General features: G+C 44.3%; 1 protein-coding gene across 2 annotated transcripts; it reads left to right on the top strand.

Moving 5' to 3' along the window:
• Nucleotides 1–4,628: 4,628 nt before the first annotated feature.
• On the top strand, nt 4,629–19,742 carry LOC138721891 (phthioceranic/hydroxyphthioceranic acid synthase-like). 2 transcript variants are annotated; one of them, XM_069859453.1, is made up of 7 exons: nt 4,629–4,940; nt 6,340–6,403; nt 8,014–8,167; nt 9,728–9,888; nt 12,753–12,956; nt 13,061–13,242; nt 13,531–19,742. In XM_069859453.1, the coding sequence occupies exons 2-7, from the start codon at nt 6,343–6,345 to the stop codon at nt 19,084–19,086; spliced, it is 6,318 nt and encodes a 2,105-aa protein (XP_069715554.1). In that variant the 5' UTR covers nt 4,629–4,940; nt 6,340–6,342; the 3' UTR covers nt 19,087–19,742. The 2 variants fall into 2 exon arrangements, with proteins under 2 accessions (XP_069715554.1, XP_069715553.1); XM_069859452.1 differs by having other exon boundaries at nt 6,335–6,403.
• Nucleotides 19,743–27,945: the final 8,203 nt, after the last annotated feature.

The following is a 27,945-nucleotide window of genomic DNA, read 5'->3' as shown; positions in this document are numbered from 1 at the left end:
AACCAGCCTTTCTTAATAGAAACACTTTTGAGTTGATTGAGCTGTTAGTTGAGGCCTTAGACCAGAATTTGTCAACTGTCAGACAGAGAACTTATGCTATACTTACTACTGTTTTGGTTACAGGCTAGATTTAAATTTTTTTTTGTTTTTGCAGTACGAATCTTAATTGTTCAATAATTTAATATTGGGAAAAAAGCATAATTATCTGCTCTTGAATATTAAGAAAAATGTTTGTATTTACTGTAGAGGCTACGTGTAACTTTTCCCAATGGTCCAAGGCTAGTTTTGCTTCTTTTTTTTTTTTTTAAGTGTACTAATTTAGGCACACTTATGTTCTGTTTTTTTTTAAAAATAACAGTTAAAGACCTCAGTTTAAGTGCTGATTCCAGATACTATTACTCAATAGCAGAAGTGCCAGGGGAATGTTTTGAAATAGCTAAAAGGAATGTTACGTATCAGGAATAGAGAAAGTTGTGGGTTTTGACAGGATGTGGTATTTCTTTCCGAGAAGTAGTGATTCTGATGAGAAAACTCTTAGTCTTGTTAGATAACCAGCTTATGTCAGATCTCATATTAAGTGCATGCTAAAAATAATTAATGGCATCCCTGCACATATAGAAGAGAATAGACTAGTTACGGGGAAATTATTCTTCTGCTGCATTCATCAGTGAAAGCGGTTTTATCTAACTTTAACCATCTAAATTGACCTGATTTTCCCACTGCAGGCTTTTTGTCTGTTTTCTTTGAAAAAGTAAGTGAGATGGCTAGCATAGACTATAGTGCCTAATGTTTAGATAGTTCAGGTTAAATGAAATTATCCCTATTAATAAGCCAGCATTATGCCCTTATGGCAAAGGAGGCAAATGGTATCTGGGCTGCATTAAGCCAAGTATTGCTAGCAGGTCGAGGGGAGTGATTCTTCCCCTCTACTCAGCACTGGTGAGGCCACACCTAGAGTGCTGTGTCCAGTTTTGTTCTTTCCAGTACAACTAGATGCCCTGTAGAGAATCCAGCGAAGGGCCATGAAGATGGTAGGACGAGGAGCAAGGGATATAAACTGGAGAAGGGAAGATTTAGACTGGACATTAGGAAGATTTTCTTCACCATGAGAGTGGTGAGGCACTGGAACGGGTTGCCTAGGGAAGCTTTGGATGCCCCATCCGTGGAGGTGTTCAAGGCCAGGTTAGATGGGGCCTTGGGCAGCCTGATCCAGTGGGATGTGTGGCTGCCTATGGCAGGGGTATTAGAACTAGATGATCTTTAAGGTCCCTTTCAACCCAAACTATTCTATAATTCTTTGATTCTTCCTTTTGTTCCTATTAACTAGCTCCATAGTGCAGAGTACTGGAACCTAATATAAAGAACTAGGGGTGGTCACACACATTACTCTCTTTCATAGAATCATAGAATAATCAGGTTGGAAGAGACCCACTGGATCGAGTCCAACCATTCCTATCAAGCACTAAACCATGCCCCTTAGCACCTCATCCACCCGTGCCTTAAACACCTCCAGGGAAGGTGAATCAACCACCTCCCTGGGTAGCCTGTTCCAGTGCCCAATGACCCTTTCTGTGAAATATTTTTTCCTAATGTCCAGCCTAAATCTCCCCTGGTGGAGCTTGAGGCCATTCCCTCTTGTCCTGTCCCCTGTCACTTGGGAGAAGAGGCCACCTCCCTGCTCTCCACAACCTCCTTTCAGGTAGTTGTAGAGAGCAATGAGGTCTCCCCTCAGCCTCCTCTTCTCCAGGCTAAACAACCCCAGCTCCCTCAGCTTCTCCTTGTAAGACTTGTTCTCCAGCCCCTTCACCAGCTTCATTGCTCTTCTCTGGACTCACTCCAGAGCCTCAACATCCTTCTTATGGTGAGGGGCCCAGAACTGAACACAGTATTCGAGCAGCGGTCTCACCAGTGCTGAGTACAGAGGGAGAATAACCTCCCTGGACCTGCTGGTCACGCCGTTTCTGATACAAGCCAAGATGCCATTGGCCTTCTTGGCCACCTGGGCACACTGCTGGCTCATGGTCAGTCGGCTGTCAACCAACACCCCCAGGTCCTTCTCTTCCTGGCAGCTTTCCAGCCAGACTTCTCCTAGTCTATAGCACTGCCCAAGTGCAGGACCCAGGATTTGGTCTTGTTGAACCTCATGCCATTGGTCTCAGCCCAGCGGTCCAGCCTGTTCAGATCCCTTTGCAGAGCCTCCCGACCCTCCAGCAGATCGACACTTCCACCTAGCTTAGTGTCGTCCGCAAACTTGCTAAGGGTGCACTCAATGCCTTCATCCAGGTCATTGATAAAGACATTGAACAGGGCTGGACCCAGCACTGAGCCCTGGGGAACCCCACTTGTCACTGGCCTCCAGCTGGATTTCACACCATTTCCCACCACTCTCTGGGCCCGGCCATCCAACCAGTTTTCCACCCAGGAGAGTGTGCGCCTGTCCAGGCCAGAGGCCTTTGATGAGGCCATTCTCCTCCACATGTATTAGTATGGCTCCTGGCATAGCAGTGCTTGTATATCAATGCTATAACAACAGTGATAAAAATAATATACTGGAAAGCTTCATAGATGTAGAATGAAAAAAGTAAATACTGCTCTTTTATTCAATGACACACAAATATCCATTAATTATCATTATGTATGAAGCTATTTTAGAGAAGTGACTTTTTAAAAAATGGTTTGCCCAAGAACCAGTGCCTTTTCTTACTAGGTTTTCACAATAATGCAGAATGAGATATTTGTGTCACCACCTCCTAGCTGGTCAGTGCACTACTTCAGTGAAGAAAAAACTTCGAGTGATTTGCGTTGGAATTCTTCTTGTGTCCTGATGGAAACAGGGAATCCACAAATACTGTTGTCCTAATATCTACCTGGAACTAAAAACCTTTCAAGAAACTTTATTTTTTGCCTTTTCTCTGTGTTGTCTCCGAAATAAATCCAGTCCCACAGAAACTTCACTCATGCATGTTTTCCTACCAGAAGAGAGGGAAAACTTGGTTGAAATAATGAAGACTAGGCAAGTGAACAGCTATTTACCTATATCTGAGTCTTGCCAGGATGTAATTGTCAGTTTGAAATACACACATACTTTATTTATCCTTCAGAATTATCAGACGTAGATTTGGTTAAGAAAAACCAAAGGTTGGCTCAGAGGTGGGCACTGTAATGACATGAGAAACAAAATAGAAGTAGTGCCTCCCATATAACAAGTGATTTTTTTTTTTCCATTTTGAACTTTTAACTTTTAAACTTATATTAAATACATACTGGACTCAATGATCCAGTGGGTCTTTTCCAATCTAGTGATTCTTTCACTCTGTGATACTAAACTTGATGACAAACCAGCTTCTTACGGTTTGGTTATAAATAGACTGCCTATGTCAGAAGTAATAGTTTCAATCCATTATTGCAACATGTGCTTCCATACTTTATTCATAGTTCTGTTACCGGTATTTCTCAGAAGAATTGAGCAACCATTGCTTTACTATGGGTTTATTAATATTCTCCAGCCATGATGAGAGTAGTGTAAGGCATCGATACCCAGGCAACGCACTTGGTAACTGTAAAACAGTCTTATATTTTGAATTAATGACATTAACAGCACTTTCTTTAAGAGTACTGCACTAGTTCCAATTGTTTGTATTGTGTTTGGGTCACTAGGGTTCAGATTGTTTTAACTTGCATTGAAATTTTTGGCCACAGTTGTGCAGTATTCATTTAAATATTCTTTCTAATACCTATCCAATACATCAAAATAAGGATTAGCATTTGTTGTGTTCAGATGGTAATTGTGCGAATGCACTAGTGCATTCCTAGTTCACTTGATGAACCCATGTTCTGCTCTGCCAGGGGGTGATAATGGTACCAGTACTGACAAAAGCACCCTTGAGATACGTACGAAATACGGAAATTCTCAGATCAGCCTCAAACTAGCCATTTATGCATCAGCCTAGAAACAACATCAGAGATTTTGGTTAATTTGGTTAAGAAATCATTAAATAACTCCTAATAACCTCAGAAATTAGAAAACTGATTGTCTGAAATATACAGCTGTGGAATGGAGAGCAGAATTTGAGCTTTCAAGAACAGCAGAATAAACTGTTTCTTCTCAGCATAGTGGGTTTTTTGATGTCTTTTTTTGAAAGAGTTGAGTCCCACAACCAGGGAAAAAAATTAACTGTATATGAACTCACCTGGCTCATCCAGTGCTGTGTTTCCCTTACAAAGTCAGAAGAGGAGAAAGATGAGTTTGGGTGTTTGGGGTGAAATCAGATGAGGGAGAGTTAAAAAGGCATCTAACAGAGACTTTATGGACTTGATCCCTTCTGAGGTTAATTCTGGATATTCTGCTGGTTGTTTTATTTTGTAGAAGACTGTCTTTTGACAAGGTTTTCTATGTTTGCATATTTAAATGCTATGGCTTGGCAAAAGAACACAGCTGTGGAATCAGACATGAAATCCAGGTTTTAAGTTTATAAAGATTATGCTTAATTTTCACAAATGGTGCCTCCACAAATAGATGAGACTTCATAAGCTAGTTCAGATATGTTGATATTAAGAGGAAACCAACTGCAGTTGTTATTTTAAAGACAGAGTCTATTAAATCATATTCTTACAATCATAAAATTTTATGGGCTATTTCACAGCAAGGATATCTACAAGTTATTGTTTTGACCACTGTAAGAATTTAGATGAGACAGATTTTACTCTTGTCCTGGTGTAAAACCTGATTTTATCAAGAATTTACTGCTTCAGGGAAGTAGTTTTGAACTTCAGTCAGGGCCACTGACTAATCACATGATGTATTTGCTTTTCTTCCTTTGAAGGCGTTAACATTTCACCACTTGTTAGGATGCATGTCTGAATAAGAAACCTCACAGAATCCTATATAAGCAACTTCCACAGACTCAGCCTATTAGTACACCCTTCTGGGATGATATAAGGTAAGAGATTACATAGCTGGCTGGATAACTTGATAGATATCCTGACATATGTTATGTTAAAATCAGAAGGTCCTTATTTTTCTGTTACATGATATTTAAGACCTAAGTCAGGAAAAATGCTTACAATGTACCTTTGTGACAAGGGTAGCTATGTTGTATTTTGCAGCTTCAGGTTAGCAATGAAATTAAAATATGAAATAGAAAAAAACGTAGAAACATAGGAAACAATTTTTGCAGCATTTTAGAATGTGTGCTGTTGGTAAAATAGAATATACTCCTCGAAAGCCAGATTCTGGTCTCCTTAGTTTTGCTTGGTGGCCTTTTGTCTTAATGAAACCATGAAGTGAATTTTTCAAAATGCAAATGTGAACTGCTGGTTTTAATTTCACAGTTTAAAGCAAAGCTCTAAGAAATGATAACTTTGAATGACATTTGAGACTGTAAAACAGCCTCATCTCCGCTTCTCTGCTCTAAGTCAGTTACTGAGAAGAGCTTTTTGGGACCTACTTCCCAGAATTAAGGGGGAAAAATTCTATACTAAGGTATTTAACTTCATCCCAAGCAGTTTTTTTTTAATTTGTCATTTATTTTGTTGAAAAAAAATCACCTTTTATTTTGAGTTGCTTCACAACAGAATGATTTCACTGTGAAGCTGCAAATGAGGTGACAGCCCAGTTATTCGCATGGCTGTAGTGGGGCTACTGGGGGAGTGCACATTGTCAGCAAGAGAGCGATCTTGTGGCTGTTAGTGGCTTTGAGCGTGGGTTCTGGGAGTTAACCTCTGACTATAGAGGGAGCTGGTTTAGTTAAAAGCCAAGCAGCCTTGGCATCAGTCTTGGCATCCAGCGAAACAGAGCTCGGAACAGGCACTTTCCTGGTGTTTGGGAGACACGGCTTTTATTCCTCCAGCTACTTGCTTGTCTGTTGCCTGTTTAGGTGGGTTGATTCTAAGTGGTAATTTGTGGAGTCTCTTTGGGAGATCTGCTTTATGAAGAGGATAGAGATGATAGAGCTGAAAGTGTGCCTTCATCAGTGCACAATGCACCTGTGTATGCAAGAAGTGAAGCAGGACTGATCTAGGGAGAGGCTTAAGAGCAGATCAGCTGAAGACAGAGGTAGCAGATATGAAACTGTAAAAAGGAAGTGCCTGTGAATGAAGTGTCTGGGAAATTAGTCAGGGATTTTCCTCTAAAAGTAGAAACAGAAAGAAAAGTACCATGCAGCTGTGGTCATCTATGGGGAGTGTCATTGCTCATCACAACCAAGAATAGATCATTCAAGATTAATCAAGCTTTGAACAAGTATGTCTGTTAGTAGGAAGTTCACCTAATATTTACTTAATGATAAATGCATTATTGTTTGAGCTGGATAACAATAATACCTATCTTGTGAAGCCTAGGAGATGGAGATCGAGACTGCAGATGAAGTTGCCGTTGTGGGAATAGGATGCAACTTTCCTGGAGGTAAGATTTGGGTAAAAGCAAAGCAGGCTGCTGAGTGAACATACTGATCACTCATTAATGTTGAGGTGAAGGAAGACAACATATCCATTGCTTTGCTACTTGCAGGGCCTTTTTAAAGGATTACGCTGTTGTGGAAAGTAATCAGTTCAAAGGTGTGCATGACAGACCTGCAGTGCTGGCTGTGGGCTGGGCACTGAGCTGCACACATGAAACTCATAAAACTTAACTGGATGGGTCTGGGATGATTTGAGCTTTCTGTGTGTGCAGTGCCTGGATGACTGTTCATTGTTGCAGGACTATGCACCCATATGGACAGGGCAGATCAAGGGCTTCTCAATATTACCAGCTCTTCTTGTAAAATAAATAGGCTGCGTCTTACTAAAAAGAAAGTCTTCTGCTTTATTATGGTATTCAATTGGAAAGGTCCCAGGAGAGTGCAGAACTGAACACACCTCTATCCCAAGTTAAATACTTCCTCTAGTACAAGATAGAAATCCACGGGCCCTGGTAGGATGCACCCACAGCAACTCGGAGAGAGCTGGCAGATGTTCTTGCTAAGCCACTCTCCAGCTAGAGAGCTGGGCAGAGAGGAACCTAGTGAAGTTCAACAAAGACAAGCATAGAGGGAAGACCTAGGGAAGAATAACCTCCTGCACAAGTACAGGTTAGGGACTGACCTGATGGAAACCAGCTCTGTGGACAAGGACCTGGGAGACCTGGTGGACAAGCAGCCATCCATGAGCCAGCAGCGTGCCCCAATGGCCAAGAATGCAAATGGTATCCAAGGGTGCATTAAGAAGAGTGTGGCCAGCAGGTCAAAGGAAGTTATCCTCCCCATCTCCTCTGCCCTGGTGATGCTGCATCTGGAGAACTGCATTCAGCCCTGAGCTCCCCAGCTCCAGAAAGTACTGGAGAGAGTTCAGTGGAGGGCCACAAAGATGACTAGAAGACTCTAGCATCTCTTATGAGGAAAGGCTAAAGGAGCTCTGTGTGTGTTTAGCATGGAAAAGAGGAGACTGAGAGCAGATCTTACCAAGGCTTATAAATATCTAAAGGGCAGGTGTCAAGAGGATTGGGCCTGGCCATTTTCAATGGTCCACAGTGACAGGACAAGGGGCAACAGGCACAAACTGGTGCACAGACAATTCCACGTGAACATGAGGAGAAACTTCTTTACTTTGAGGGTGATGGAGCACTGGAACAGGCTGCCTGGGAGGGTGTGGAGTCATCTTCTCTGGAGGTATCCAAAACCCACCTGCATGAGTTCCTGTGCAGCCCAGCTGCAGGTGAACCTGCTTGGGCAATGGGACAAGACTGGATGTTATCCAGAAGTCCCTTCCAATCACAGCCATTCAGTGATTCTGTGATATGGGGACAGCTTAAGGTTAAGGGTTTTGTGGGGCTCATTTGCTGTTATGCAAGCAGTGAAGGGATCAGTCATGCCTTCCCATTTGCCTCTCACCAAAGAACATAGTTCCTTTCTCTGGAGATTCTGCTTGAGCAACCTAGATTTATACCTAGGAGTTGTGTGTAACTGAGTGTGCATTTCAGAGTCTGCATGGGGAGGGGGAGAACATAATTTGATCTACTATAAAACCTTTGTACAACAGGTGATGGAATTGACAACTTCTGGAAAGTCCTGGAGGAAGGCAAAAACTGCACAGTAGAAATCCCCCCCGAGAGATTTGATACCAGAGAGTGGTATGATCCAGATGATACCAAGCCAGGAAAAATCTGTACAACGCGAGCTGCTCTTCTCGATGAGTGAGTGTGTTACCCTGCGGTGCCACTGATTTGTTTTGTACTTAGACTAATGTGTCCACCTTTCTGAGGGTGCAAGATTCAGGGGGAACTTATAAATGGGACCTAGGATCCACACCTTTGACTGCATAATCAAATATGTTTGTACCTACCCACGGTGGGCTGAGATGTCCCCTGTCATGTGACAGGGGTGTCTGCCTTTTGGATCTACAGAAGGATGCATGTGATGATGTGTAAGAGAGCATGTATTAGATCAGAGGTGGACTGCAGCCCACCAAATAATTCATACCATCTATAGTGCTGTGGGCTGTGGAGGAAGAGAGCTGAGTATGGACTCTGATTTGTAAGAATTGCCTGGCAAATCTCCTCCAGCTTTGCTGGACCTTAAGACCAAATCCTGTGATTGTGGGTACAAGTAGCTCTAATGCACATGCAAGTGTGCCAATTTAGAGACAAAGTAGGAAAGTCTGGTGTTGCTAGAAAGTCAAGAAGGAAATCTTCGAATTAATTTGAGTGTTATGCTTACCTGTGAACCCGAACTATTCATAATTCCATAATAATCTTGCTTTTCCTTTGGCTCATACTGTCTTGTCTTAAAAAAAGAAACCTTTTCTTTACTCTGTCAAAGTATCCCAGGCATATGGGTGCAGCCATATGGAGGCTATGGCTAATGAGAAGAATAGCAAATTACAGTAAGATCATCAACATAAGTGACTGTTATTTTAAACCCACATTCACTTTAAATCCTTAAGCTAACGACCTTTGTTCCAATAAGAAGTTCACATGCACAGAAGCAATCTTATTGCCTCCTGAGAATAATACTTAGCAGGTTCAATGATTTGTCCCATGTTAAATATTGAATTCCACACTGAAACCAAGAATCATAGAATCATAGAATCATAGAATAACCAGGTTGGAAGAGACCCCACCGGATCATCGAGCCCAACCATTCCTATGAAACGAAATAATAGCAGGTCATATAAATCTGATCTTGAAACACAAGATTAAGACTGGGCTTGGTCTTGTGCGTAAGCGTGGGCTTACTTTGAAAACTTTTTAAAGATAAACACACACCTAAAATATTTTGACTCTTTTCCTAGAGAATTGTGGGTATCTCTTGGAAGCAGCTGAGCTGATCCTCTCTTATTGGATTTAACTTGTAAAGCGTGTGGCCCATATTGCCCTAAAACTATTTAGAAGACAATAATTCTTTAAAACCTCTTGGCTAAGAACACATTACAGCAGAGGGAGTTTCATTCTGCAGATTTTCATAACTTGAGGAGTCTTGTTGTTACTAGTGGGATATTGATGAACAAAAATTTCTAGGAGTGGGCTCATAACATGGAAATGCAGAATCATTGCTAAAAATAAATATTTTGAGGGGGGACAGAAAACATGCGTGGCCTATAAACGTTTTTTTCCAAATTTCACCAGTGGGACCTGTGGCCCAACCACCAGTTACTGTTCTGCTTTTCATGAAATTTCAGAAAATGTGTGCTTTGAGTCTAGAAGAAAATGCATATTGTGTGTATATTGTACCATTTTCTGGTCTGTGTATTTTAGATTTAATTCATTTGACAACCACCTTTTTGGAATTAATAATATGGAAGCTGAACGCATGGATCCGCAACAGAAGTTACTGATAGAATGCACATACAAAGCCCTGGAAGATGCAGGAGTTCCTGTAGAAGCTGTCAGTGGCACCAAAACGGGTGTTTTTGTTGGTAAGGTGAAAATTTCATGGTGAAGAAAGTTTGTTTGAACCTCACAAAGATTGGAGCACTCCTCTTTAAATGTTACATACGTATCTAGTACTGGAGATGGAAGGCTACTCTGCTATCGTGCTGTGGGTTATTTCTGCTAAGGATTACTAGGCGACTCGAGAAGCTCATCATATAATTCACATTATCTATTCTAGGTGCTCCTCTTTGTGTCTTCAGGCACTGAAGTTGAAGCATGAATCAAACTGCCTCCCAACCCAGTCCTTCCCAGGAATGATATTCCCAGACTAGACCTACACTTTTTTCTAGTATCCTATTTTCCAGTATCCTGTATAGCATTAGTTAAGGTGTTGTGGGGCTTAAGAACCTTTTAAACCAGTAGAAATCCTCATGTAGACACCAATATGCTACCAAGGTGCACTTGTTCAACTGCTTACTCAGAACCTGGAAAAGCCGTGGAGAAGATTATACTGGCTGCTGTTGTAAGACCTTTAGAGAACAATGCAGTCAGCTGGCACAGTCAACATGGGTTCCCAACAATGGGAAAGTCCTGTTTATTCTGATGTCCTTCTACAAGAAGGTCACCTGCCTAGTGGATGAAGGGAAGGCAGCGGATGAGTTTTTTCTTGATTTTGGTAAGGCTTTTGATACTGTCCCTCAGAGCATCCTTCTGGACAAGTCCAGCTGTGAGATGTCCAGGTTCACAGTGGGCCAGGTGAAGAACTGGCTGAACAGCAAAGCTCAAAGTGTTGTGCTTAAAGGGGTCAAGGAGCTAGAATAGCAGCACATTTTTGCTAGTGTAATCTATGTCTTTTAAGGGGCTTTTCCTGCAATATTTAGGCTGATGCAACTGTAAGGGCAAACTCCTTAGATTATCACAGAATCACAGAATCACAGAATAACCAGGTTGGAAGAGACCCACCGGATCACCGAGTCCAACCGTTCCTACCAAACACTAAACCATATCCCTCAGCACCTCGTCCACCCGTGCCTTAAACACCTCCAGGGAAGGTGACTCAACCACCTCCCTGGGCAGCCTGTTCCAGTGCCCAATGACCCTTTCTGTAAAGAATTTTTTCCTAACGTCTAGCCTAAACCTCCCCTGGCGGAGCTTGAGGCCATTCCCTCTTGTCCTGTCCCCTGTCACTTGGGAGAAGAGGCCAGCACCCTCCTCTCTACAACGTCCTTTCAGGTAGTTGTAGAGAGCAATGAGGTCACCCCTCAGCCTCCTCTTCTCCAGGCTAAACAACCCCAGCTCTCTCAGCCGCTCCTCATAAGGCCTGTTCTCCAGCCCTTTCACCAGCTTTGTTGCTCTTCTCTGTACTCTCTCCAGAGCCTCAACATCCTTCTTGTGGTGAGGGGCCCAGAACTGAACACAGGATTCGAGGAGCGGTCTCACCAGTGCCGAGTACAGAGGGAGGATAACCTCCCTGGACCTGCTGGTCACGCCGTTTCTGATACAAGCCAAGATGCCATTGGCCTTCTTGGCCACCTGGGCACACTGCTGGCTCATATTCAGTCGGCTGTCAACCAACACCCCCAGGTCCCTCTCCTCCAGGCAGCTTTCTAGACAGACTTCTCCCAGTCTGTAGCACTGCATAGGGTTGTTGTGCCCCAAGTGCAGGACCCGGCATTTGGCCTTGTTAAACCTCATGCCATTGGACTCTGCCCAGCGGTCCAGCCTGTTCAGATCCCTTTGCAGAGCCTCCCGACCCTCCAGCAGATTGACACTTCCACCCAGCTTAGTGTCATCCGCAAACTTGCTAAGGGTGCATTCGATGCCTTCATCCAGGTCATTGATGAAGACATTGAACAGGGCTGGACCCAGCACTGAGCCCTGGGGAACCCCACTTGTCACTGGCCTCCAGCTGGATTTCACACCATTTACCACCACTCTCTGGGCCCGGCCATCCAACCAGTTTTCCACCCAGGAGAGTGTGCGCCTGTCCAGCCCAGAGGCTGACAGTTTCTCAAGCAGAACGCTGTGAGAAACTGTGTCAAAGGCTTTGCTGAAGTCCAGGAAGACCACATCCACAGCCTTTCCCTCATCCAGTAGCCGGGTCACTTTGTCATAGAAGGCGATCAGGTTAGTCTGGCAAGACCTGCCTTTTGTGAACCCATGTTGACTGGGACTGATCACCCGGTTCTCTTGCATGTGCTTCATGATAGCACTCAAGATCACCTGTTCCATGACTTCTTTTATCATTATCTTTTATTCTGAAACATGCTCTTCTTTCAGAGAGGAGACTATTCCTCCTCTCTCACTAGAGGCATCATATTTTCCACAGCTGCCCGTGGACTTGGGGATCCACTGTATTTTAAGCAAGTGTGTTCTCAGAAATAGGCCCTGTTCTTTCCATTCCTGTCTTACTGGATCACAGTGAACAAACAAAGATAAATAAAAAGCTACATTGGATGTAGCTTATGCTTTGACCTTTAACTTGGTAGTTATGAGGAACTGAAGCTGATGTCCTGTACACTTATATCCCAGCTGTCCTCATTGTAACTTCTGAGTATATATTCCCATGGCAAAACCAAACCCACCACTTTCAAACAGAGGTACAGGGGTCTAAGCAGGTTACACAGAGCTTGACTGCATTGTACAAAGAGCTAAGCCATCAAGAAGGGCCTGTGATTTACTGTGCAGGTAGAAATGTCAAGGGTTAGGTAGGTTTGTGTACACTGGGTCCAGGGGAATTGCTGGGATTTTTGCTTTTGGCTTGTATTGAGGCAAACTCTCACTATAGGAGCACTGATACCATGTAGTTTACTCTGAAAACAGAAAATGAAAACACGCTGTCGAGTCTGACCTGTAAATCCCTTTTGTTTGTTTGGCTTAACGTGACACGTATTTGATATTTTTACAGGTCTTATGAATCGAGACTATGAAATCGTAACAAGCAGAGCAGTGAGTGAAATAAATCATTATGATGGCACGGGAACAGCAATGAGCATTGCTGCTAACAGGGTCTCATTCACATTTAATCTGACTGGACCATCACTGACTATTGACACTGCCTGTTCATCTTTTCTTTTTGCTCTGCACTATGCTTTGCAAGCAATTAAATCAGGTAATGGGACTGAAGATCAGGGAACGGGACCAGATCTGCACTGATACTGCTTCTGTCTATCATCCTGGACACCTGAGCACGAGTCTGTTTCTGTTTTACTCCAGGAGACTGTGAGGCAGCAATCTGTGGTGGAGTCAACTGCATCATAGATCCCCGCACCTTTGTATCTCTCAGTAGAGCAAAAATGATCTCTCCAGAGGGAATAAGTAAACCCTTCTCCAAAAAAGCCGATGGCTATGGAAGGGGAGAAGGCTGTGGTGTTGTTTTCCTCAAACCGCTGAAAAAGGTAAGATTGCTTGTGAAGCAGCCTAGAATAAGACTGGTAGCTTCCCTGAGTTGTCATTCTTCAGTTCTAATAATTCCCCCAGAAAAAGACTAACTAGTTCAAGCTTAAGATTAATGAAGCACTTATTAAGCATTAAACGTCTCTGCACTTCCCCTGCCATGGGGAAAGGATGATGCATTTAGAAGTATAATAGCCTGTCTGTTCTTGGTTCTGTGGTTTGGTTTTGTTGTCTGCTATCCAGAGAAAGCATGAGATTATTACAGATGATTTTATGCTTTTATGAAACAGGCAAAGGAAGACTACAGCAAAATCTGGGGTGTGATAAGCATCAGCGCAGTAAATCAGAACGGCAGGTCCATGACTCCAATCACAAGACCATCTCAAATAGAGCAGGAGAAGTTGCTGCGTAGCATTTACGAGACTCGTGTCGATCCCTCAGTTGTGCAGTACATTGAAGCACATGGTACAGGAACTGCTGCTGGAGATCCTACTGAAGCGGAAAGCCTGGGTAGCGTCATTTGTAAAAACAGGTCTCCACAAGTTTCCACTCTGAAAATTGGTTCAGTGAAAGGGAATATTGGCCACACAGAATCAGCTGCTGGAGCAGCAGCGTTAATCAAAGTGCTTCTGATGATGCATCATGGAAAGATTGTTCCAACCTTGCATTACTCAGAGGAGATGAGCAGCATCGATACAGAGAAATTAAAGCTTGTGATTCCCACATCTGTAGAGCCCTGGGAAGAATCCAGGGCATATGGAAGAGTAGCTGGCATCAACTGCTTTGGATTTGGAGGAACCAATGCTCACATTGTAGTCAGGCAGGTTAAGCAGCTAGAGAGTCTTCCTGCCTTTAAGAGGCCCCTTGAACTAGTTCTGCTGTCAGCAGCATCAAGTAAGTCCCTTCAGAAGACAATGGTCGATACAGCTGAGCAGCTGAGCACAAGAAACACCGTAACTCTCCCAAGCCTGGCCTATACATCTGCCTGCAGAAGAAGCCATGCCAACTACAGGTACCGAAAAGCATTTGTCACAAATTCTCTCCGACACTTACAGCAAGAGGTTATGTCGGCAGCAAGCACTGAACTTGCCATATCAAAGGTGGGACCAGAGCTGGTGTTTGTGTTCTGTGGCAACGGTGTAACACTGAAGGAGATCAGCGCGGCACTGCTGAGCTCAGAGCCAGTCTTCAGAGAAAAGTGTAAGGAAATTGAAGCACTTTTTCAGAAACACGCTCCCATCAGCCTCCTGCCAGCAGGAGGTCATAGCCCAGAGGATTTGTTGAATCCAGAGCTTTCCCAGCCCATGCTTTTTACCCTGCAGGTTGCGTTAGCTTCCCTTCTGAAATACTGGGGCATTAAGCCAGTGGCTGCTGTTGGCCACTCGGTAGGGGAAGTTGCTGCTGCCCATTTTGCTGGGTACCTTTCCCTGGCAGATGCAGTCAAAGTGATTTATCACCGGAGCCGGCTGCAGGCAAAGACTGCCAGCGGCAGAATGTTGGTGGTTGGAAACATCCCCGTGGAAGAGATTGCTGAGCGTCTGCGTGCCTACTCGGGAAAGGTGTGCATTGCAGTTTTCAACAGCCCAGTTTCCTGCACCTTGTCTGGGAATTCAGAGTCTGTGGATGCTGTGCAGAAAGATTTAGCTCAAGCTTTCAGCCAGAGAAACATCTTTCTTCGTGTTTTAAATGTGCCAGCGGCGTACCACAGCCCCAGCATGGATATGATACTTGGGGAGCTGGAAGAGAGCATACAGCCTTTAGAAAAACAGAAGGGGGAAATGGAAGTGATTTCAACGCTGACTGGGGTGGCTGCTTCTGAAAATGACTTTGCCCACGGTAGATTTTGGGCCCGGCATACTCGTGAGCCTGTAGCTTTCGCTCAGGCCATCAAAAGCGCAGCTCAAGACAGGGAAAATGTGGTGTTTGTGGAAATAAGCCCTCACCGAGCATTGCAGCGAAACATAAAGGAGACTCTAGGGAAAGGCACAAAGGTGTTCTCTTCTTTGCAAACAGATGCAGAGTATCACACACTCTTCAGCCTGGTAGGAAGTCTGTTTGAACTGGGATATAATCCCAGCTGGCAGCACTTCTATCATGGGTATCAAAGTGTTCCAGTGGCCATTCCACGGTATCAGTTTGATCGCAAAAAACTCATGGCCTGTCTGGACATCCATCAACAATCAAACCAAAGAGGCATCAGCTCCAGTCATCCTTTGATTTATGGCAGAAGCAGTGACAACACAGAGTTTGGCTGCGTGCTGTCTCGGGACACAACCCCGTACTTATATGAGCACGTGAACAATGGTGTGGCTTTAGTCCCCGGTGCTTTTTATGTGGAGCTAGGCCTTGCCTCCGTGATGAACAGCTCAAGACCTAGAGTGCCCCTGAGTACTTGCCGGATAAGTATCAGTTTTTCTTCACCGTGTGTTCTCACACAGAGTTCCCAAGTCCTTAGTATCAAGCTGAGTCCGCAAAAAGCTGCGACAGGCTTTGAGATACTCTCTTCCTCGGATGCAGTTTATGCTGCAGGCCAAGTTATAAAGGGGCCTGAAGCTGTGGTGGAAGAAAGCACCATTGCCTTCCAAGACATCTATCAAAGGTGCAGTTCAGTGGTAAGCAGGGAGGAGGTTTATGAAGCACTGTCTCTGGTTGGCTTTCAGTACGGCTCCATATTCAGGCAGCTGGGGGATGTGCATTATTGCCAGGAACTGAAGGAAGCCATAACAAGGATAAAGGTAAGCAAGGAGAGCGTTAGAGACATGCACAACTACTGTATCCATCCAGTGCTGCTTGACTGTTTTCTGCAGATGACTGCTGTCCTGACCTCAAGGACGTTCCAGTCCAGAGCAGGCTTTCCTTCTGGGATAGGCAGCCTGGTGGTGCTCCGACCACTGGAGGAAGAAATGATGATATATATGAGAACAAGCAAATCCATTGGGAACTGCCTAGAGGTCTGTGGATGCTTTATGGACAAGCATGGCTCTGTTTTGGCTGAACTCAAGCGCGTTGCCATCACTTTCATGAAAGAAGCATCTTCCAGAGACAACGAGCTCATGTATGAAAACAAGTGGAAAGAAGTCTCTCTTTCCCAGACAGGTGGACATCTGGGGACTATGCCCAGAGTCCTAGTGTTTGCTGACAGATTTGGGATAGCTGGGCAGCTCAAAAAATATTTGCATCCAGATTCAAGATATGTTATGTATGAAGACTGGGAGGCCCTCTCGGAGAGCCACACACAGAATAAAATGAGAGGAGATGTTGAGGATTATGATGAAATTCTGTTCCTTTGGGGAATTCAAAAGTTAAATGAAGATTTCCCAAGCAAAGCTGTAGACCAATTGGCAAAGTGTTGTGAAGCCTATCGCCAAGTTGTTGTGGCATTAAGAGAGAAAACGTCCCGCTGTTCAGTCAGAGTGATCACCTACAGAACAACAGGAAGAGATGTAGACCACGTTAACTCTGGGTTTGCATTGTATGGCATGACCAGAACCTGTGTTGTTGAAGTTCCAGAAATCACATTTCAGCTGATTGACCTCAGCTCTTCCAGTTCCCTGGACATCTCGGTGCTAGCAGATGTTCTTGTCAAAACCAAAGGTGTGGACTATCCGGAAGTTTGCATCAGCCAAGGAAGAACGTACACGTCTGAAATCAGACGCACACCTTTTGCAGATAGCACTTACAGCCAATCAGTAAGATCTCTCCAGAAGTCAGAAACGTTCTTTCTGTACACTTCTGACCCGTACGCAGCAAGAGACTTGTCTGCTGAATTATCCACCAGCACTGCTACTCAGCTTGAAAAACAGAGTGTTGAAATTCAAGTGGATAAAATATGTCTCCACTCAGAAGACTATTTTCCCATTAGTGTTTCTAGTCGTAACTTTGGGAAAACGCTGTATTGGAATTCACAAACAGTAGACAAACATGGACTCTTAGCTCTTGATTTCAGCGGCACAGTAACAGCAACAGGCAGTGATGTGAAGAAAGTTAAAGTAGGGGATCATGTGGCTTCATGTTACCCAGCTGCTGCATCATCCAGAGTTCGGATACCTGCAGCAGTTTGTTTCAATGTAAAGAAATTCCCCTGCTTTCAGAATGTCCCTTGTGTGTCGTACTTTATCCTGGCCTGGGAAATCTTTGGTCAGAGGTTACCCAAGGGGAAACATGGCAGAACATTGGGCATTATTTCTATGGAGCCGTTATCAGTTTTGTGCCATGTTCTTTCTGCAGCAGCCGAAGAGATGGGTTGGAGAACAGTACTTGTGAGGCCTACTCCTGATAGGTTCCAGTGTTTAGACTTGTGCCATGCCCTTGTTGTTCTTCCTCCAGTAAACAGACTGTCTCAGGAGGATCTGGCCCACATGTACTTTCTGAAAGATGTGGTGATCGTGTGTGGCAATCAGCAGCCTGAAAGTCTCCAGAATGTCAGTGCAATTGATCATGAAACTGTCAGCTTCCATGTCCTTACGCTTGCCAGCATTTTCCAGAAAGCATCTCTAAAGGAATTGCAAAAGTCTGTGCATGCGTGGATCAATTCCATGGACGTGAAGCGGTTTAGACATCTATCAGGTTGTGTTTTTCAGCAGGCTGAGAACTTGGAAAGAATGAACTCTGTGATGTCCTATTTTACCTGCAAGTCTGTCTCCCTTGCTGTACTGAGAAGGCAGAAGGACATGACTGTGCCTTCAGATATCCCATTGTATGAATCCCAGAAGAAGCTGTTTAAGCAAAATGCTGTTTACGTAGTAGTGGGTGGGCTCACTGGACTTGGCTTTGAAACGGTGAAGTTCATAGCCAAGAATGGAGGAGGGTGTATTGCGATACTCTCCAGGAAAAATCCAAGCACTGAGAAGCAAGAGGAGATGAAGGCTTTGCAGCAGCAGTACAAAGGGAGCAAAGTAGTGTTTGTGCAGTGTGATGTTACCTCAACCAGCAACGTTGAGAAAGCATTCCAGTCCATTGCGAACATCTTTGCAGGGAGTCCAGTCAAAGGTGTGTTTCAAAGTGCTGTTGTTTTGCACGATGGTTATCTTGAAGTTCTGAACTTGGCTGACTTTCAGAAAGTGCTGAGCCCCAAAGTGGCAGGGACCCTAAATCTTCATTGGGCTACCAGAGGCCAGGAGCTTGACTACTTTGTGTGCTACTCCTCTGTTACTTCCTTTCTGGGAAATGCCACCCAGGCAAACTATGCAGCTGCAAACTCCTTCTTGGACATCTTCTGCCTCTACAGGAGGAACTGTGGGCTCACAGGCCAATCCATTAACTGGGGTGCTTTGAACCTTGGTGTGCTGCTCAATCAAAACCAGATTCAGAACCTTCTGGGGTCCAAGGGCATAGGCATTCTGCAAGTGAATGAAATTCATGAGTATCTCAGGCAGAGCTTACTTGTGAATAACCCACAGCAAGCTGTCGTCAAATTAAACTTTCAGGCTTTATTTAATCATCTTTTTTCTCGGATTACGTCACTGAAAAGTCGCTTCGTATCACTTATGACAGAAGAATTTAGGGACAAGGTTGAAATCCATGGGGAAAATCAAATCCAGCAGCAAGATACTGCCTTAATGAAATCTGAAGACTATATCACCTCACTGGTGAGTGACTTCACTGGAAAGAGCCCAGATGAATTAACCATGAATACACCACTTCTGTCATTGGGCGTAGACTCTATGCTAGCTATGACGATTCAGAACCGTGTCTTTCAAGAGAGAAAGGTGGACGTCCCTCTTGTAATACTGCTTGATCCTCACACGACTCTGTCGAGTTTAGTAGTTGTTTTAGAAGAAACAAACGACACAAATGGAACAGAAAATGCATTGATTGAAAGTGCAGAAAATGGGAGCTGGTTATAGAAGTTGTCTTACTGAGGAATTGCATGCCTGAACCATTTGTTGTATCTCAGAATGTGTCATTGAAGACAGGGTAGAACATCTGGTGTTGCTGAATGTACTCCTCTGTGTCTACTCAGAAAAATGCACGTCATTTTCTTGTGCTGTTGCACTAACTGTATTAATGTCAGTCAATTATTTGACTTGTTACTTTCAATATCTTTTACCTTAATTTTTCTATGTTTTGAACTGGCAGTAGGTAGGTTAATACATACACATTTTCATTCGCTAAATTTGTAAGTTCATTGCACATAGCATTTATTAAACTGTCTTGAAGTCTTGATGAAAATAATGTATTAGCACCTCCAGGGGATGAAAGTACATGTAAAGCAACATAGGATTATTAGCTCTTTTGTTATTATTGTGTTCTTAATGTGTTATTATCTTTTTGAATATTATCAAATGTGTATAAATATGGGAATCTTTTTGAAAGAGTTCTCTATGTTGTGATTTTCAAAGGTTTCTTCTCTAAAAATTAAGCTTATGTTTTTCATTATGTCAGCAAAAATATGAAAAATGTACCAGTTCCAAAGTGTACGATAAAGCAACTGTTTTTCTTTATTAATTAACTATTTTTTTATGAAAGTCCAAAAAGAATATTAAAAAAGGTTAAAAAGCAAGTGTATCTTTGTCTTCTTTTAATTTTTTTGTCCCTCAGCCACTGTCCAGGTTTATATTTTTATTTTTTTATTATTTTTATTTTTAATTTTTTTATCCTAACACCCACCTTTATTTTACTTCAGTGAGAAAATACAGGCTTTTCTGCAAGGACTGTGAAGGAAACTTTGTTTATGGTCTCTTAACATGACGATAGGGTCCTTCTTTTTTTTTTTCTCCCTTGAAAGGTACCTGGGAGCTCTGGTAGTGTTCCCCAGTACAATGGGTATCCATGGACTACTTGGATCATGGATCAGAGTCCCCCTGAAACAGCCTCTTCTCCAGGCTGAACAAGCCCAGTTCCCTCAGCCTTTCCTCACAGCCCAGGTCTTCCAGCTCTCAAGCATCTTGATATCCTTCTGCTGAACTTACTCAAGCTTATCTGTATCGTTCTTATACTGGTGGGCCCAGAACTGAACCAGTATTCCAGACAGAGTATGATGAGGAAAGTGTGGTGTACTCTTGTGTTCTGGTTTGAGCTGAAGCCCATCTTACGTGCAGAACTTGTACAGGAGGCAATTACATCCCAGGTGAAAGACCTTGCATTTGCAAAGGCTGAAATTAATGAAGATTCTGTTAGGTTATTTGTCCCTCCACATACTGCACAGTCCCCTTCGATGTGTCAAATGCTCTCACCTAACTTGATGTCCTCTGTGAATTTGCTGAGGGTGGGCTCTGTCCTGTCAGTTAGGCTGTTAATAAAGAGCTCGTGGGATGCTGCTAGGAAGTCGCTGCCGGATGGACTTTGCACTGCTGATGTCACCATCACCCTTTGGGCCTGGCAGTCCAGTGAATATTGCACCCATCCTATAGTCGTTTTTCTCAATCTGTCTCACATCAATTTGGCTACAAGGATGCATTGGGAGCCAGTGCTGAGAGCCTTGATAGAGTCAAGGTGAATAACAATTCTCTCTCCTCATCCACAGAACCAGTTTTTAAATTCTTCAAGGTAATCAGGCTGGCCAGGCAAAATTTGCCTTTGGAAAATTCATGCTGATTGTCCCAACCATGTCTTCATTCATGTCCCTTACAGCTGAGTCACACTGAGTTTATGGTTCTGTGTGGGCAGAGATCGCTGTGACCTAGCTCAGGCGGTTTGGAGGGATGCATGGTAATGAAGTGAAGAGCGAGTAGCTCTATGTGTGTACATATCCATGCACATGTTAATTATCACGGTAATTCAAACATGGCCATTAGTCACAAGACTTGTGTTACAGAGCATGTTGTGGGAACCAGGAAAGCAACCAGAGTGAACAGCAGTTGCTGTAAATGCCAGTACTGGTGTAACACTGAAATGGAAGGAAGCAGAAGCTTCCATTGCCTCAGGTGGCTGTTTTTGCACTGCAGCATATGCTGAAATTGCCAGAGGCAGCGATACCAGAAACACTGCACTGTGTCATCCTGACCATCTGAAATGACGTTTGTGTCAGTCCTTAATGCATCCCACCTGCAAAGCAGCAAACTGTTTGCCCAAATGTTGTGCAGCCTTGTTGAGGCCACACCTGGAGTGCTGAGTCCAGCTCTGGGCTCCTCAGTGCAAGGAAGACAAGGACAGAGTCCAAGGAAGGACCATGAAGACGATTAAGGGACTGGAGCAGCACTTCTATGAGGAAAGGCTGGGAAAATCTCTGCTGGAAGACAGAAAGAGAGAGAAGAAAGATAATTGACTTCCAATATGTAACCTCTCTTGCCACCTCTTTGTTACCTGTGTGAGGTGTCACACTGCTTAAGCATCTATGTTTGCTGTGTCTCTGTATCTGGAGAGATCTGTGATATTTACATTTATACTTCTATTCAAATTGTATTATGAGATCTATTTCAATCTCAATACAGCAGCTGTTAAAGCAAGCACTGGAGGGCCAAGTGTCCCTGAGAAATCACAGATTACACAGATTAAGGCTCTACTATGAAGTCTTAATAAGTATTTTTCCATCTTCCAGTGAATTAGGCCCGAATACAAGCATGGCCCATAAATAATTTCCGAAGAACCAATCTGTATCAGACAACAGCAAAAAACATGGCAGGAAGTCCACAAAAATGTGCAAGTGCTCTGGAGAGGAGGAGGAACTGCAGAGAGAGAATCCCCTTTCATCTCTTGAAAAGGTGGCCATTGCTACGCAGGCTATTCCCAAGCTGGTTTATAGTTTGGGAAAAGAAGCAGTTTAAGCTGAGCTCCCAAACCCCTCTTCTAAACCCTCAGACTGATCAGTCAGAGGCTCACCTCAAGTGAGCAGATGTATTCCACAAGGCAATTACCCAGGCAGTGAGCTGTGATGTCTGCTGATGGCTTGCCCACAACTGCCTGGCACCTGGCTAGGTCTTGCCAGACTGCTCAGTGCTGATACAGCAGCAGGGAAGAAGCAGCAGCTGCTCTGGGATGCTGCTCAGCCTTGGGACACCTCATGGAGACTTCAACTTACCAGATGTCTGCTGGAAGTATAACACAGCAGAAAGGAAACAGTCTAGGAGGTTCCTGGAGTGTGAAAGACAACTTCCTGATGCAACTGGTGAATGAATTGACTAGGGAAGGTGCCCCACTGGACCTCTTGTTTGTGAACAGAGAAGGCCTCTTGGGAGATGTGATGGCTGGAGGATGCCTGCAGCACAGCAATCATGAAATCATAGAATTCTCAGTTCTAGGAGAAGTAAGGAGGGGGGTCAGTAGAATGGCCACCTTGGACTTCCGTAGGGCAGACTTTGGATTGTTTAGAAGGCTGGTTGATAACATTCCTTGGGAGGCAGCCCTGAAGTGCAAAGGAGACCAAGAAGTCTGGATACTCTTTAAGAAGGAAATCCTGGTGGCGCAAGAGCAGGCCGCCCTCATGTGCCGAATAATGAGCTGGCAGAGAGGAAAACCATCTTGGTTGAGCAGAGACCTTGGATGAATCTCAGAAAGTTTTGAAAGAAAGGAGGACTCAGGAGGACTACAAGGATGAAGTGAGATCATGCAGAGAGCAAATTAGAAGAGCTAAAGCCCAACTATAACTTAGATTGGCCAATTCTGTGAAAGATAATAAAAAATGTTCCTACAATATATCAACAACAAAAAGAGGGCCAAGGAGAATCTCCATCCTTTACTGGATGCAGGGGGAACAATAGTGACAAAGGATGATCATAAGGCTGAGGTACTTAATGCCTTCTTTGCCTCAGTCATTAATAGTAAGGTCAGATGTTCTCTGGGTACTCAGACTCCTGAGCCAGAAGACAGTCGAGGAGAGCAGAGCAAAGCTCCAGTGATCCAAGAGGAGATGGTTAGAGACCTGCTTGGCCAATTAGACATTCACGAGTCTATGGGGCCAGATGGGAGCTGGTGGAGGTGCTCACCAACCCCCTTTCCATCATCTACCAGAAGTCCTGTCTGACTGGGGAAGTTCCACTTGACTGGAGGTTGGAAAATATTACACCTATTTACATGAAGGGTCGGAGGGAGGCTCCAGGAAAGCACAGGCCTGTCATTTTGACCTCAGTGTCAGGAAAGGTCATGGAGCAGGTCATCTTGAGTGCTATCACACAGCACGTACAAGACAACCGTGTGATCAGGCCCAATCAGCATGGGTTTATGAAAGGCAAGTCCTGCCAAACTAACCTGATCTCCTTCTATGACAAGGTGACCCACTTAATGGATGAGGGAAAGGCTGTGGATGTGGTATACTTGGACTTTAGTAAAGCCTTTGGCACGATATTTCACAGTATTCTGCTCGAGAAATTGGCTGCCATTGCCCTGGAAAGGTGCATCTTCTGCTGGGTAAGAACCTGGCTGGATGGCTGGGCCCAAAGAGTCATGGTAAATGGAGTTATCTGCAATTGGTGGCCAGTCACAAGAGGTGTCCCCCAGGGCTCAGTTCTGGATCCAGTTCTGTTCAATATCTTTATCACTGACCTGGATGAGGGGATTAAATGTACCCTTAGTAAGTTTGACTACGACACTAAGCTGGGTGGAACTGTCGATTTGCTTGTGGGTAGGGAGGGTCTGCAAAGGGATCTGAACAGGCTGGATCAATGGGCTGAGGCCAATGGGATGAGGTTTAACAAGGCCAAGTGCTGAGTCCTGCACTTGGGACACAACAACCCCGTGCAGTGCTACAGGCTTGGGGAAGAGTGGCTGGAAAGATACCTGGCAGAGAAGGACCTGAGGGTGTTGTTTGACAGCTGACTGAACATGAGCCAATAGTGGCCTAGGTGGCCAAGAAGGCCAATGGCATCTTGGCCTGCATCACAGTGTGGTCAGCAGGACCAGGGAAGTGATTGTGCCCCTGTACTTGGCACTGGTAAGGCCACACGTCAAAGTCCGTGTCCAGTTTTGGGCTCCTTACTACAAGAAAGACACTGAAGTGCTGGAGCACATCCAGAGAAGGGGAACGAAGCTGGTGAAGAGGCTGGAGAACAAGCCTTATGAGGAACAGCTGAGGGAACTGGGTTTGTTTAACCTAGGGAAAAGCAGGGTAAGGGGAGATCTGGTCACTCTTTACTGTCCACTGAAAGGAGGTTGTAGCAAAGTAGGTGCTGGTCTCTTCTCCCAAGTGACAGGCAATAGACCAAGAGAAAATGGCCTCAAGTGGTACCAGGAGAGGTTCAGATTAGACATCAGGAAAAAATTCTTCACTGAAAGGGTTACTGGAACTGGCTGCCCAAGGAGTTGCTTGAGTTAGCATCCCTGGAGGTATTTAAAAAGCGGTAGATGAAGTGCTCAGGAATATAATTTAGTAGTGGACAAATATGGTTGGACTCAGTGACCTCAAAGGTCTTTTCCAACCAAGTGACTCTATGATTCTATTCTATGGGTGTGGGATGGAGTGTCCCAGGGAAAACACAGCTGCAGATGTCCCTGCAAGAGGCCTAATGCAGATGAAGCAGCCAGTGTTTAGGCTAGTGGGCTAGGCAAGTGGTAGAGCTTAGGGACCCACAAGTGGCTGACACTGCACACTGGAAAGGATTTGTGAGAACTGGGGTTTCCTCCCTGCTGGATTTCGGGAAGGCAGGGCTTTGACTAGGGCACAGAAATGCCTGTTGTGTAGAGAGCAGATGAAGGCTAATGACTGCACTATGTAAGGAGGCACATTATTATATAGTTTAAAAAAAAAGTATTCAAGCCAGTTGTTAGTTTCCAGACATCTGAATATTTTGTTTAGATTTTATAAAGGCAAGTATTTATATTTGAAGACAATTAGGGTTATTTCTCTAAACATGTGTTTATTTACCCAGTAAGCTTCTAGCATTGTGACTGATGTACTCTGCCCAGATATTTTCTCTGATAGTCTAAGTATTAAGCCATAACTGCTGGAAACACATTGAAAAAAATCATATAATTTCTATATAGACAATCTAACTATCGTTTTAAGGCGCTGAACATGTTGTTTGATGATGCGCTATACTTGAAAGACCAATTTGTTGTCACTCCAAAACAAAGTTGTCTGCCCTATGTTTTGTAAGCCACTGTTGTGCTACGCTGATGGAAACAGAAATGGGGATGACTCTGCGAAACTAGAGGAGAAATGGGGAAGAGAGAAGGAAGGGAGCCAGCCTTTGACAGAGGCATACAAAACAGGATGCTTGCATCCCTACATGTCAGTGAATGCAGGGAGCTTAGCTGTGTTGTTACGTAGACATGGGGCACTCATACAGCTCTGCATTGTGCAGTTGTAACTAAACCTATTGATTTTATTCTTGACAAAGATACATCTGATTCTGTGAGACCAACGCATCAACTTTGGCTGGCTGCACCAGTGCTGCCCTTTGGCCTTCTCTTGCCAAAGCAATAACTGTTCTGTTAGCACTGCAAAAGCAGTCTTTTCATCAGCTACTGATGGTGCTTGTATAGGCTTCTGAGGTATTGCCGAAAGAGCTCATATTGTCTGTGTGCTTTGGTTTTGACTGCTTCTTTAGATATACCATAACGGTACCAGAGACCAGAACATTTGAATAAAACAAGACCATTGCCAGCCCCAAAAAGTACAGCGAGAAACCTGAGCTTGAAAGGTGCTCTGGCAAAGCAAGTTTCAGCTATGGGCAGCGCCATTAGAACTGACTAGTCTGCCAGCAGCAGTTTGTAATGCAGGGTGAGACAGCAATGGCAGAGCACTGACTATGCTTTTTGTTTCTGTCTAGCAAATACACAGGGCACACGACCAGAAAGATAACCTGTAAAATCCACAGAGCTGAGACATCAGCTCAGCGGTGTATTTGATACCCTGAAAGCAACCACCGGCTGGAGGAGAAGGAGAAGTTACCCACAAGCAACAAAGCAGACTGCAAAAACACAGCAGCAACCCGCACTGCTGTAGGAGCAGTGCCAAAGTCCTGAGTGCTGTTCTGTACCACCAAGCATCATAACTGGTGCACACAAAGAGGACTTTGTGGTTCCTTCTTATGCCTCTGAATTACTTTAAAAGGGTTTTTTTTTCTTCCTCAGCTTCTGTCAAGCGTGATTGTTTGAAGAAAGCTGTAGCTGTCATTTCCTCCTGAAAAATGGTGTTCTGCTCAAAATCTGAATTGTATTTAGATAAATTACTTGTGGAAAAAAAAAATCTGTACCCGAGTTTAACAGAAGGCTTTTAGTGACAACATTGTTTGGCCTTTGCAATTAATCTCAGATAGCGTTAACTACGTGGGGTGTATCTTTAAAAGATTCTGTGCCCTCAGTCCTCAAACTCTCAATCCTGTTATCAGAGGAAGGGTCCCATTAGCAGGATGCATATTCAGTAATCAGATAATCATGACTCTGGCACAGTACTTGGAAAACTATTAATTTTTCCAGTCAGAGCCTGAAGTGATATAACATTTAGCCAAACTGCTAAAACATCTGTCTCCCTTTCTCTGGGTACAACCATAAATGTAATTAGTCAGATATGTTCTAAACAGCAGCGACATAAATACAGAATTAATGGCAAAGGGCCCTAATGGTTCTTTGCAAAATGTGCTCATGGATGCATTTTTTGCTTTCTGCTCCAGGCAATTCATCAAACTGTGCCCCCACTGTGTAAAAGGAGCTCGCGGGCTGAACTAACAGCTTCATTTTCCTGCAAGTAAACCAATGGCTGTTTCTTGTTGTGCCTGGGTCATGTAGTGCCTGATAACACGCCTGTCAGCCCGTGGGTGTGTTCTGCACCCTGATCAGGGGCCAGAGCCAGGCTGCGGCAGGACCGCTACATGGCGGTGGCTGCAGCTGTGGCAGGGCGAGGTGATGGAGCCTCAGCTTACAAGCAGTTTCCCAAGACCAGGGCTGGCTGTGGCAGTGGCCTTGGCCTCCTCGCTTTGCCTCTGGGAGTCTGTCTTCCCATGGTCCCAGCTGAGCTGCCTTGGCCCTGAGCCCAGGCAGCCAAACCCCAGGGTCTTATAAAGCCAACCTGTATTTTCTTCTTCAGACAACATTCCAGAGAAGTTGATATTCACCTGTTTCATAGAATCATAAAAAGGTTTTGGTTGGAAGGGACCTTAATGACCTTCTAGTTCCAACCCATTGCCATGGACAAGGACTCCTCATACTAGACCAGATTTCTCAAAGCCCCATCCTACCTGGCTTTGAACACTTCCAGGGATGGGGCATCCACTGCTTCTCTGGGAAAGCTTTTCCAGTGTCTTCACTCTCGAGGTGAAGAATTTCTTTTTTATGTCTAATCTAAATCTACCCTCTTTCAGTTTGAAGACATTACCCCTCGTCCTGTCACTACATGCCCTTTAAAAAGTCTCACTCCAGCTTTCTGGTAGGCCCTTATTGGGTACTAGAATGCTGCTCTAAACTCTCCCCAGAGTCTTCTCTTCTCCAGGCTGAACAATGCCAACTCTACCTTTCTTCATAGGAGAGGTGTTTCATCACTCTGTTTCTGGTGCCCTTCTCTGGAATCACTACAACAGGTCCATGTTCTTTTTATATTGTAGGCCTCAACGCGAGGTGCAATAGTCCAGGTGGGGTCTAATGAGAGCAGAGTAGAGGGGCAGAATCACGTCACTCGACCTGCTGATCACACTTCTTTTAATGCAAGCCAGAATGCAACTGACTTTCGGGGCAGCAAGTGCACATACCAGCTCATGTTGAGCTTCTCATCAACCAACACCCCCAAGTCCTTCTCCTCATTGCTGCTCTCAATCCATTCACTGCACAGCCTGTATTCATGCATGGGAATGCCTTAACTCAGCTGCAAGACCTTGCACTTGGCCTTGTTGAACTTC

Source organism: Phaenicophaeus curvirostris, chromosome 6 (assembly GCF_032191515.1).
Source record: "Phaenicophaeus curvirostris isolate KB17595 chromosome 6, BPBGC_Pcur_1.0, whole genome shotgun sequence".
Taxonomy (NCBI): domain Eukaryota; kingdom Metazoa; phylum Chordata; class Aves; order Cuculiformes; family Cuculidae; genus Phaenicophaeus; species Phaenicophaeus curvirostris.
Note: the sequence above shows the minus strand (reverse complement) of the source record. Positions and strands in the feature narration are given on the sequence as shown.